At 41.5% G+C, this 12,379-nt stretch overlaps 1 protein-coding gene across 1 annotated transcript; it reads left to right on the plus strand.

Moving 5' to 3' along the window:
- Positions 1-9,155: 9,155 nt before the first annotated feature.
- sp5l (Sp5 transcription factor-like) lies at positions 9,156-12,379 on the plus strand. Its single transcript, XM_041241873.1, has 2 exons — positions 9,156-9,395; positions 10,993-12,379. Exons 1-2 carry the CDS (start codon positions 9,342-9,344, stop codon positions 11,980-11,982), a joined length of 1,044 nt encoding a protein of 347 aa, XP_041097807.1. The 5' UTR covers positions 9,156-9,341; the 3' UTR covers positions 11,983-12,379.

Genomic DNA, 12,379 nt, shown 5'->3' on the forward strand with positions numbered 1-12,379 from the left:
TTTTGGTGAACGTCGTGTTGATGACGAGTGACAGTGGACGGATGTGGGGGGGGGGAGGTATTAAAAGAACAGAAAAGAAAAGTTTGAGAAGGAGAAAAGGCCATTTGGCCCATCAAGGCTGGACCCTTGTTAGTGCACCATTCTCCTCTACTGGGGAACGTTAAAACTTTAGAAATCCTATATTCATCCAATATGATAATATTACTACTATAGTTCTAACAACCAATACATGTTGCGTGTCTATTGCAGCAATATTGAATCCTGGTTTGTTTAACTCGTGCTCAGTTTAGGGTACTGGCGAAGGAGGCTTGGTGGTTAGCAGGCTCCCAGTTCAATCCCAGTTCAGCCACTGACTCCCTGTGTGTGTGTGTGATCCTGAGAGAGTCACCTAACCTCCTTGTGCTCCGTTCTTTGGATGAGAAGTAAAGTCCTATTGGAAGTGACTCTGCAGCAGCAGCTGTTGTGATGCATAGTTCACCCCCCTAGTCTCTGTAAGTCGCTTTGGATAAAAGCATCTGCTGAATAACTAATTCATAATAATAACTAATTCATAACAATAATGTCCCGGGAAGGGATATTGAATTCCCGGGATGCCTTCCTTAAAACCAGGACGATCGAGGGAAAGCAGTGACAGGTGGCGACCCTAGCTTTGAAATCCCAGCACCGGGGATGTAGTGGCGACGGTAGTGCGTACGCATGTCACACTTCACATGTCTGCATGGAGAACAGCTGATCCAGTTATGATGAGACCTGGTATTAATGTTAGAGAGTATCAGAGTCTGAGGTACGTGAAGGTGTATGTCTGTCTATCTATCTGTATGCCACATTTAAATCCGGAATATCGCTTCTCGAGTATACAGATTCTGTCCTGTCCCCCGTCAGTGAGATGAGTTTAAAGAGCTAAAACCATGACTACAGACGAGCCCGGCTCTTTTGCATTGTGGTTAAGACTCTTTCTTGCAGCACACCAGTTCACGCCCAATCTCCACCCTGTCACATTAGATTCTATACACCTGTCTGTTCTTCTGGATGTCACACTGCTTCCATGACGGCTTCTCTTTTTCAGAACAGCTCAAGCAGAGACTGTGGAACCCAGGCCCCCAGAGTACAAAGGATTGCAATGCAACGGATACAAGGTGTTTGATGGTATTGCATTAGTTACGGATTTCAGCTTCTGAACAACAAAACTACTAAAGAAAAGTTAAAGAATTTTAGAGGAGTTTCTTCAGTTTAATAACTTTCTATAAGTTTAAACTTTCTTTAATAAGTTTAATAACATTCTACAGTTATTGATAGTATGCAATGCAATTAGTGAGAAAAGCAGTCATTAGACTAATTCAACGTAACGTGACATAATTTACTGTAGTGTGCAAATTTATTGGAACACCTCAAGATTTGTCATTTATATCCTTTATATACCGACCTGCATGGAAACCTCAGTGGGAGAGAATTTCAATTTCCGCTCAGTAATCGGTGATATAGAAACAATGGGCGCTCGTGTGTGGAAATGTTAGAACGCTTTGTGCTTTAATTAGGCATCTTAATCAACACCTGAAAAGTCTCCTGCATTTTACCATGTGCGTCTTTGTGTTCCTTTTCTCTTACTATTTTAAATTTATTGCATGTGTGGCCAGTTAAAGTCATCAATTAACTTAGACAATCAGTAATTTGCCTATTTTGACAATTTTCCAAAGATGTTCAGTTCCAGCAGTTTGATTTCATCTGCACCTCAAATCCAAACCACAGAAGCAATGCTCTAATACATTTGCACACTGCTGTATATCGGATACAAACTACCTGAAAGAAATGTTAGATGCTTGTTTCACATCAATATCAGAGTCTACTGTAGACTGCTGGAATCTATATACTGTAGTCTACTGGTTTACTGATCAAATTCATTACTTATGCTTATTATTTTTCACCTCTTGTGCTTTGCAGGCACAAGACAGACTTCCATGTGGAAAATGCCTGCAGTAAAACTTAATAACTGTACCATCAAAGCCCCATCTGTTTTGCAGACACCAAACAATGACTGTGTCTGGGGTTCCCCCTGCAATACTGCACAAATTTGCACAGGAAGTTTATCCCCACCCCCCCTCTCAGCTTTGGGGACAGGACCTCGTTAGAAGTGAACGTTTGTTGGTAAATCAATGCCATCGATGATCAAAGGCGAGGAGACAATGCCTTCATAGTTTTTTGTTTTTTATGGTCTCCAGCACTCCATATCTTTCCAGCTAAGCCCTTCTCTGTGCTTGGGTTGACACACCTCCATGGATACCCACTTGCTGCTACACTGGTGGCCTGCATCACCTTACAATTGCCAGTAGATCTTAAACGCTGCAGTCCCTTAGAGTCACATTGAGTTGTACACTGAAACAAGGTTCATTGGTGTCCACTATGTTTAGAAGAGCCTTGTATCTTCATATTGCTCTGTGCTGGTGGAGCAGAGGAAGAGAAAGGGAGGTGAGGCTTTTATACTCTCTGAACAGCCTCCCTCTGCTCAGTGCTGGTGGAGTAGAGAAAGAAAGGGAGGTGAGGCTTTTATACTCTCTGAATAGCCTCCCTCTGCTCTGTGCTGGTGGAGTGGAGAAAGAGAAAGGGAGGTGAGGCTTTTATACTCTCTGAACAGCCTCCCTCTGCTCTGTGCTGGTGGAGTGGAGAAAGAGAAAGGGAGGTGAGGCTTTTATACTCTCTGAACAGCCTCCCTCTGCTCTGTGCTGGTGGAGTGGAGAAAGAGAAAGAGAGGCTCTTATCCTCTCTGAAAACTCTACCTTGTATACTTGCTTAATAGCCCACCTTTGCTCTGTGCAAAACAGATCATACAGTAGATATGACCGGACCTTGCTTGAATTAGTGATCTGTTTGTTCTGATCGTAATCTGCACCACGCTAAAAATGCCTTGTCAAGCTAAATACCAGTATAACCACAGCAAGCTCTTAGAGGAGCTGGCTGTTGCATTTTTTATAAAGAAATCAATACAATTCCAGCTTGTTACCAGCAGCGGTTTGTGTTTCAGAACTAAAAAAACACATGTTTGTGTTCTTCACCAAGCCCATCATTGCATTGCTAAGTGGGGTCCAGGCCAGGCTGAATGCTAATGAGCAAACCCCACACAATACGACACCCTGCTGCCTTGTAAATAAGAGCTCTGGCTAGTAGACATATGGTGCTAGCAGCTGCTATTGAAGCCTGTTCCTCTTTCACACTCAAACCAGTCTGCCACCCTGAGTGGCTGATCAGGAGGACACTGGAGGGACTGGTCAGCCTGCAGGTACTAGCAAGGATGCCCCCATCCCTGGTTATAACAACGGGCCAGTCTAGAGAATTTGATTGTGTCGTTATGGTTTCTTGGGGTTCCGGAATGCCCTTCCAGATTCCATGGTGTCAAGCCTCTCTAGGTTTAAAACTGCTGTTGAACATCATCTGTGCTTGAGGTGAACCTGATATAGTTGTAATAAAACCTGAATAAAAATAAAAATGAATAAACTAAACTAAACTAAATATTAGAGACTGGTGCAACATGAAGACAGTTATTATGTTCAGACAGATAGACAGCCAGACAGGCAGGCAGACAGACAGACGGACATCATCATCGTTTAAGGGTCCTCATTCAAACAGGAGTTCCTTATACGCTGATCATGTCTGTTTGTCTGTAAATCTGTCCGTCACGCTGTAGATGGTGAACACTCCACTCTCATGCCTTCCCTCCACTCTCCATCCTCCCTTGCCTGCTCCTTCTCTTCCCTAGCCCCTCTGTGGTGATCCAGCTCCCAGAGAACTTCAGCTCCGTCTCTCCCTGCCTTCCGTTGCCTCCTCAAGACCCACTTGTTCAGACCGCACTTGTGGATCCCCTCCTGCTATGCACTGGACTTGCCTGACCTAAGCACCGCGTTGCTGGATCCTCAGCAACTGCATTATTGCACCACTATCGTTGTAAATATAACATGTTGTAATCCTAACTTGTTGCATTCTATTTCATATTGTATTCTATAGATATTATTGCACTTACTGTAAACTGTACTGTCTTTAAATATGAATATTGCATTGTAACCCTGTACCTCCCTGTAATACCTATAAATCCCCTTGTATAAAGGTGTCTTCTAAATAAATAAATAATAGCACTGCCTTGATTCGGCAACTTAGCGAAACCTTTATCGTTTTTGATATTCAAAAAGAACATTAAACGTAGGTTGCCACTTTTGTGGACTGCATCCCGGCTCACTCCTGTCACCCCTTTGTCTGTGACTTCTTCAGCACATTATCTAGTCAGAGACCCCCAGGGTACAAGGTCAATGACATCTCCACTGGGATTGGTCCGAACAATGAAGGGGGCTTACCCTACAACAAAGCAGTGTGCAGGGTCAGCTCAGTGTGCGAGGAGCGCCGGCAAGCCCACAGGAGCAGTTTAAAGAACAAAAAGGATAGGAAACGATACCTGACTCTCCGGTCACTTTGAAGACCAGCCTTTGTCTTCTGGTTGTATTATGGAAATGCAGCCCTCTTCAGTGCAGAAGTACACTTCATCCCAATGTTCAGCATTTCAAATACATGATCTTTAAGTCCTTATAGGGACCAGTCAAGACTTCATCAATATATATTTTGTTCTGATTCTGTAATCTGATGTTTTGGACTATCATGCCCAGATTCAAAAAACTATACCATTCAGATCAATTGGATATACATTTTGTAATACATTCCACAATATAAATTCCTGAAGCTGAAGCATATGGGAATATAATCAGGAATACACTGATATAGTTGGGAAATGGAATACAATATATTTGAACACATTTAAATATAGTTTCAGAATAAGACCAGGATTTGTTCACTTTTTGACTGCCAAGCCCTTTATAATCGATCCACAGATATTACAATTGTGTTCTATCAATGAAGCAAAACCTTTATTTATTCTCATTTGCAAGGACGACCTGGCAAGAGACTCACAGCAAACAACATCAAAATAAGAAAAAACAAAACAAAAAAACACACATCATCAATAATAAAACTCAGCAGCAACTCAGCAGGTCCAGATGTCAGTCTGCAACGAGTCACCCTGCAGCTAAAAGCAGCCTCAGATATGAATTGTTCCAACTGTAACTTTTGTTGAAACTCATCCCAGCCTTTGGCTGCTGCAAACTGAAATGAGTGACGACCAAAAAACTGTTGATACCCTGGGAGCAGCCAGTCTAATAAAATGACTGGCTCTTAAGTTGCATAGTGAAGAAGAGAGCTCCAGTAAACCTCACAGGTAAGCAGGTGTTTTCCCAGTTAAGGGTCAGTAGATTAACACGTAGCTGTGTTTCAGTTGCTTTACCCTTGGAGTTGGTTCCAGACCCTCACGATTCTCTGTGTAAAAAAGTGCCTCCTATTTTCTGTTCTGAATGCCCCTTTGTCTAATCTCCATTTCTGACCCCTGGTCCTTGTTTCTTTTTTCAGGTCGAAAAAGTCCCTTGGGTCGACATGATCAATACCTTTTAGAATTCAGAATGCTTGAATCAGATCGCAGCATAGTCTTCTTTGTTCAAGACTGAACAGATTCAATTATTTTAGCCTGTCTGCATATGACATGCCTTTTAAACCTGGAATAATTCTGGTCGCTCTTCATTGCACTCTTTCTAGAGCAGCAATATCCTTTTTGTAGCGAGGTGAAAAGAACTGAACACAATATTCAAGATGAGGTCTTACTAATGCATTGTACAGTTTTAATATTACTTCCCTTGATTTAAATTCAACACTTTTCACAATATATCCGAGCATCTTGTTGGCCTTTTTTATAGCTTCCCCACATTGTCTAGCTGAAGACATTTCTGAGTCAACAAAAACTCCTAGGTCTTTTTCATAGATTCCTTCTTCAATTTCAGTATCTCCTCTATGATATTTATAATGCACATTTTTATTTCATGCATGCAATGCCTTACACTTTTCTCTATTAAACGTCATTTGCCATGTGTCTGCCCAGTTCTGAATCTTGTCTAGATCATTTTGAATGACCTTTGAGGCTGCAGCAGTGTTTGCCACTCCTCCTATTTTTGTGTCATCTGAAAATTTAACAAGTTTGCTTACTATACCAGAATCTAAATCATTAAAGTAGATTAGGAATAGCACAACGGTAGAGAACATCGAGTTTCATCAATAGGCTATAAATTACATCCTAATGATCTAAAACAGGGAGTCAAGACACTGCAACTCAGATATATTTGATGGAATGTGTAAAACCAGATGTGATATGAAATGGTCAGAGCTATCTAGAAAGAATGGCATTGAAACCACTGGAAATAAGATTTTCCATGAAGTCCTATCTAGGTAGACTATGAGCAGAATTACAGCCTTCTGCAAAGCACACCTCACCACAGTGGTATAGCAGTATTGTTGCATCCCATTGAGCATTGCTCTTAAGTCTCAGCACTGATTAAAAAGATGGCAATTGAAATTGAGAGGGGGGTGGGGGAGGGGAGGGGGGTATTGCTAGATTTAATTACAGAGAAACTTGGAAAATATTTCTTCCAAATACACCTGTGGTTTTGTGCATCTCTAATGCCCCTGGATTGTATCTCCAGCCAGACTTAACAAGACTGAACATCAAACTCTGCTTGAACTATTCCCATTTTTACTTTCACTCACGTCAATGCAATTCAGTGCATTAAGACACATGCTAAAAGCGAAGGAAATTACACTAGACACCGTACAGTCATGTTTTTATGTGTTAACTGTAATGATAAAGAGCAGGGGAAAACATTTGCTTTAAAACATTTCCTAAGATTACATTTAAATTATTATTTTAGTACACAATTACACTAGGAGCCTTGTATCTTTATCACAAGTATTTAATGTTTTAGAAGAGGTCATAAGGATGGCAGAGCCTTATATTAAAATATAGATTCAGTTTTTTGCTGTGTGCTATGCTATATATCTATTTGAAAGAAAGTAAGCAAATACAGTTGACAGACCAGTTTGTTTACATTCTCCATTGCTAATTTTATTTGTCGCTGCTTGAGACAAATACAGACGTTATGAATGCCATCTCATGTTATGAATAGGACACATCTATAAAGCTGATATTTTACAGGACATACATCTATAAAGCTGATATTTTACAGGGCTGATATTTTACAGGACACACATCTATAAAGCTGATATTTTACAGGGCACACATCTATAAAGCTGATATTTTACAGGGCACACATCTATAAAGCTGATATTTTGATAATTAACAATTTTCTGATATGTAAGTGCATACTATTGTTTTTTTTTTTGTTTTCGGATTGAAAATCTTGACAACGCTTTGCAATGTTAATATTGTTACCCAAAGGATTAAAAGAGATCAATTTATTATATTGAAGCTAATATTAATTAAAATGTAATTAATGGATGGATTAACGAAATAACAAATAAATACAAACACTACATCCATCCATCATACATACATACATACATAGACACATACATACATGCACAGATAAATACATACGAGATTCTTAACAAGATTCGAGTTACAGATCAGACACGCTCCGTGGTCTAGAGTTAAAACTTTGATCTAACTTAGTTAACGTCAAGGACTGACATCAGTTTAAGGTGGACCACTGTGATCTGCACTATAAAGGCAGCGGGACGAATCACTTTAATTAGTAATGGCACGGTGGGGGCAGATGTTGATTGTACTACCTTAAATGACTAGCCCTGGGATAAAAGTACCCCTACATTGGTTTGCATTCAGATGTGTGTGTGTGTGGGGGGGGGGGGTAGTTTTTTTCATTTTAATGGGTTTTATTGTGAGGTAAATGAAAGAAAATGTTTAAGAGCGAGTACAGCTTGAGAGCAAAGAAACTGGCCAGACCTTAACTTGAACCCTGGTCTTGGGTTCTTCACACCGGGCCCCGCTGATCGGTGTGCTAGTTTCCACACGAGTGTGCTACTTTGATCGGCTCTGTTCAATTCAATTAGCTTTGTGTGCAACTCACCCAGATGGGGCAAACTTATAACACATACGCGTCCCGCCCCCCATCTGTAACTAAGAAGAGACGGGCTGGTGCACAATACACTACTGTTCTGATCTCTATACGCGTTTAAAACACTTTTTATATATATACTCACTGTAAACCGCATTCTCAAGCTTTAATCAGCAATGCTTTACATTTTTAATTCCTGTATATTACCGGCATATCTAAGCGATTCTTAGAACAGAGCCACTGTAGCCCTACTGGCAAGATTCTAAAGGATAACGCGTGTAGCTTGATAAGCATTTACTTTATTATATGATGAATTCTGTATTCTGCATTCGAATAAGGATATTTGCTTCCCCAGTAGTCTGCACATGAGTCTCAAAAATATTTCTGATATATTTTATAGTGTTAAAAAGACGATCTGTTGTATCGACTGATTTATTACATTGTATATAAACGGATAGATAGACATTCCGTTATTGATTATTTCTTCAGTTATGTCTAGTATGGGACACGGAATTGACAACAATCTTTACAGTGACATAACTGTATTATTATTATTATTATTATTATTATTATTATTATTATTATTATTATTATTATTATTATTATTGGTGTATTTATTGGTAATCTGTTATTACTTACCGTTGCAGTGTCATTCACATGGAATATCTATCCTAAATTGACAGGTGGACTTCTATAAAATTACATTATGAATTTTGAAAGCGTTGCAGCTAAACAGACTGCTCTTAGAAAGCAGATTGCGTGTATCGACTTCCTGTATTCCGGGTTAGGTGTTTTATATTTGTAATTGTTTCGTTCAATTGAGATGAATTGCGACGCGCTAAGACCCGGCACTGCTGTACTGCTCTCAGACCAAGGTGAGTGAGAGAGCCGGTTCTTGGAGTGGAGTGAAATTGATAAAAGTACATTAAAGAGGACCGTTGCCTACCTGACATACCCCCCACCCCCCCGCACTAGGGGGTCGAGCGCTTTACAGGAGATTCACTCCGATCCCTTTGAAATGATCCCAAACAATTCAGGATTGGTTGCTTTAGCCGACATCAAAGGGGGTGCAGCGGCGCTCGGAGGCGATTGGTTGCGAGGAGAGCCCAAAAAGGTTTTTTTTTTTTTTTTCCAAAGGAGAGAAAAGCACCGGGAGCAAGCGCCGGTCTGTGCAGAGCAAAACTTGGAACGGACTTGTCCTGAAAGAGGAGTACAGTCGGCTCACTCCCGTACTGTACCTACAGCTGTACCGCACTGTAGCGGCGCGCCGGTCGCTTGTGGCCAAAGACCAGACTTCAAACTGGGTGACAGTCGGCGCTTGTAATCTTTCAAGTTTCGCCTCCATGTCGAGCGTGCATTGAGGTGTGGAGTTGATTTGGAATAATATATCGACAGATGGCTGCACTTGCGGTGCCGAGAAGTGATAACTTTCTACACACGTTTTTACAGGTTGGTACGTTATTGATTGATTGATTGATTGATTTGTAAAAACATATACAATATACGCAGGTCGTGTCCGCGCTTGTTTTTTTTCACACCTTCAGTGCTGACGCTCATGTATATAAAAAAAAAAAATGTACAAAGACTCCTTAATTTTCTCTGTTAGTTTGCCTTGTAACAGAGATTTGGAGGTAAATACCAAGCAGGTATTAAATACTGCCAGCTATAGCTTGAAACAGTTTTGGTAGAATGTCAGTTCTAGTGATGACGCTGAAAATCCTGCGCGTCAAATAATGTCTCATAATATCGACTCTCGATCACAGCAGCGAAATAGTTAATCAATATGCAGGATACACGTACAGTAGAATGTCTCATATAGAAATACTAGCCTATATGTGATTATTATTATTATTATTATTATTATTATTATTATTATTATTATTATTATTATTATTATTATTATTATTATTATCCACCAGCAGTGTGTTTCAGCCATGCTGCAGGTGTGCATGCTTTAGACAGGGATCAGATTCGCAGGCAGGTAAGAAGGTAACGGTGCACAAGTTTGCGCGGAATTAAGGATCATTATATTGGGCTGCCTGGCATTTACCTTTAAATATGCATTTCAGTTTCTTATTTGAGATTATTCTTTTTTAATTTGGGTCCCGAATTATCAAACTTTTAAAGTATGTACATTTTTTTTTTACGTATTTTGATACAAAAGCAAAGTTCTTTCCTCGTCACGTTACAGTATTTTAACAAACAATTTACATTTGAAGTTTATTGAACGTAAATAATGGAAAACAGGAAACGACCCCTTGCAATATATAACCATTACAATAGCGAAAAACCAGTTTAAAACATATGCAGCGACAACGGCAATCAACAGCAGTTACAACCCTCGTAATTTCAGGCTGTAGATATTGATAGGAATTTTGCAGATCTCCACTGAGGCGCGGTTCTGTTGTCAAACGCCGCGGGCTCCTAAGACTACTGCCTTCTTATCTGGTCAGCAGCGGGACACACAGCATGGGCGCTCAATGGGCAATCGATTATTCCCCAGTATGTATTTCACGGCCCTTTGAAGTAGAAATTCCATTGTGTTTGTCGCCTAGAAGCGAACATCCGACGCACTGCTTATTGAGTTAGATCAGGGCTTGACTTTTATGTAGCAACATTTAGGAGAGCTGTATTCAAACCACGTCTACACCGAAAACCTGCGAAACTAGGTTAGCAATACTCTTTGTGTTTGTGGCTCTGTTCTTGGTAGTTTGACCAATCTGTCAGAATAATTGATAGCTTTGGTTTATATTTTTATGTATGCCTGTTTGTGATTTGCAGTATCCAAGTGAAGACTCACTAAAACGGGTCTGAAACTTAACAAATACAATTGATGGAAGATTTGTATGTTGGAATATTTAGTGTCATGGTTACTGTGTGTAATGGTTGTATACATGTATCAATTTCAATGTTACTGGCAATTATATGCCTTACAAAGTTCTGCTTCATTTTTCAAGTGTATCTTGAGATCTGCATGCTTGCTCACTTCATATACTACTATAACTGTAAGATTCCCAGTGTTAACCCCCTTGTTACACTATTGCAGGACCGGACCCCGAGTTCATCTCCAGACAGTGGACCCTATCCTTTGGCTTTCCTGGCTTCCACGTGTGGGCAAGTAAGACCGATTGGGACCTCATCCTCCGAGGTGCCTCAGTTTCCGTATGACCCAGCTGTGGGGTCAACCGCTGGAATGTTTCAGCTCTGGAGCAACGAGGTTCCTGCGAGCACGGGAATTGGATCCCACCAGATGAACTTCAGCGTTCCCAAAATCCAGTACCCAGGTCACATGGCCGCCCACCATGAACTTCCTCTAACCCCCCCGGCAGAACCCTCCTCATACTCCTTCGAACTGTCTCCGGTCAAGGTACTGACATCCCAGGTGCAGAACCCTTCATACCATTACCCCCAGACCAACCAGAACTTCTCCAACTTTCTCCAGAACCCGTCTGGCTTGCCTGGAAGGCATCACCTGCACGGCGGGCATGTGGAGGACGCCCAGCAGTGGTGGAGCCTCCAGCAAAGCAACGCCAACAATGGTGGCCATCCGTTCACCCTGGGGAGGCCCTTGGTTTTGGGTCACCAGCCCCAGATTGCTGCCCTTCTCCAGGGCTCCTCCAAAAGCTTGCTGACCTCCACCAGAAGATGTAGGAGGTGCAAGTGCCCCAATTGCCAGTCCTCAAGCAGCGGGGGCAGCACAGACGAGCTGGGCAAGAAGAAGCTTCACATCTGTCACATCCCAGAGTGCGGCAAGGTCTACAAGAAGACATCCCACCTTAAGGCTCACCTGCGCTGGCACGCCGGCGAAAGGCCCTTCATCTGCAACTGGCTCTTCTGTGGGAAAAGCTTCACCCGGTCCGATGAGCTTCAGCGCCACCTCAGGACTCACACCGGAGAGAAGAGGTTCAGCTGCCAGGAGTGCGGCAAGAGGTTCATGAGGAGCGACCACCTCTCCAAACACATCAAGACGCACCAGAACAAAAAGAGCAAACAGCCCGAAGGAGACGCCATTCTCAGCAGCATCAAGAAAGAGTAGAGCAGTCGGGGTTCCGGAGTTCTGACTGGCCACCTAAAGCCAGAAGTGTATTTATTCTGTCAAGCATCCCTATGCTCAGAAACTAAAGCTGTCCTTCAGATTCTGGCATTCTAACTGGCCACCTCTTCCATGCCTTTTGGAATTGGTATGATCATTTCTGTGAATGGATTGCTTAGCAAGACACTTCGATATAGCGGACAATAGGGGTCTTTCAGAAAATTAACGTTCCAGAAAAGTAGTACTCTTTTTTTTTTATTGTGTGCTGTTACAATACACAAACTCTTTCCTGGGGAACAAAATGTTCTTCATCCAAACTGTTTATTACTAGCAATGCAGACTTCTATGTTACAGCGTGTACTGTGAGTTTAATACATTATTTAAGAATATGGTTTTTAAA

This window comes from Polyodon spathula, unplaced genomic scaffold (genome assembly GCF_017654505.1).
Source record: "Polyodon spathula isolate WHYD16114869_AA unplaced genomic scaffold, ASM1765450v1 scaffolds_825, whole genome shotgun sequence".
In the NCBI taxonomy this organism is placed as follows: Eukaryota; Metazoa; Chordata; class Actinopteri; order Acipenseriformes; family Polyodontidae; genus Polyodon; species Polyodon spathula.

Bases quoted from the DNA above. Each gene is read 5' to 3' on its own strand.
- sp5l (XM_041241873.1), top strand. From the start codon at position 9,342: ATGGCTGCACTTGCGGTGCCGAGAAGTGATAACTTTCTACACACGTTT. The intron at 9,396-10,992 runs GTTGGTACGTTA...ACACTATTGCAG, and splicing joins TTCTACACACGTTTTTACAG to GACCGGACCCCGAGTTCATC.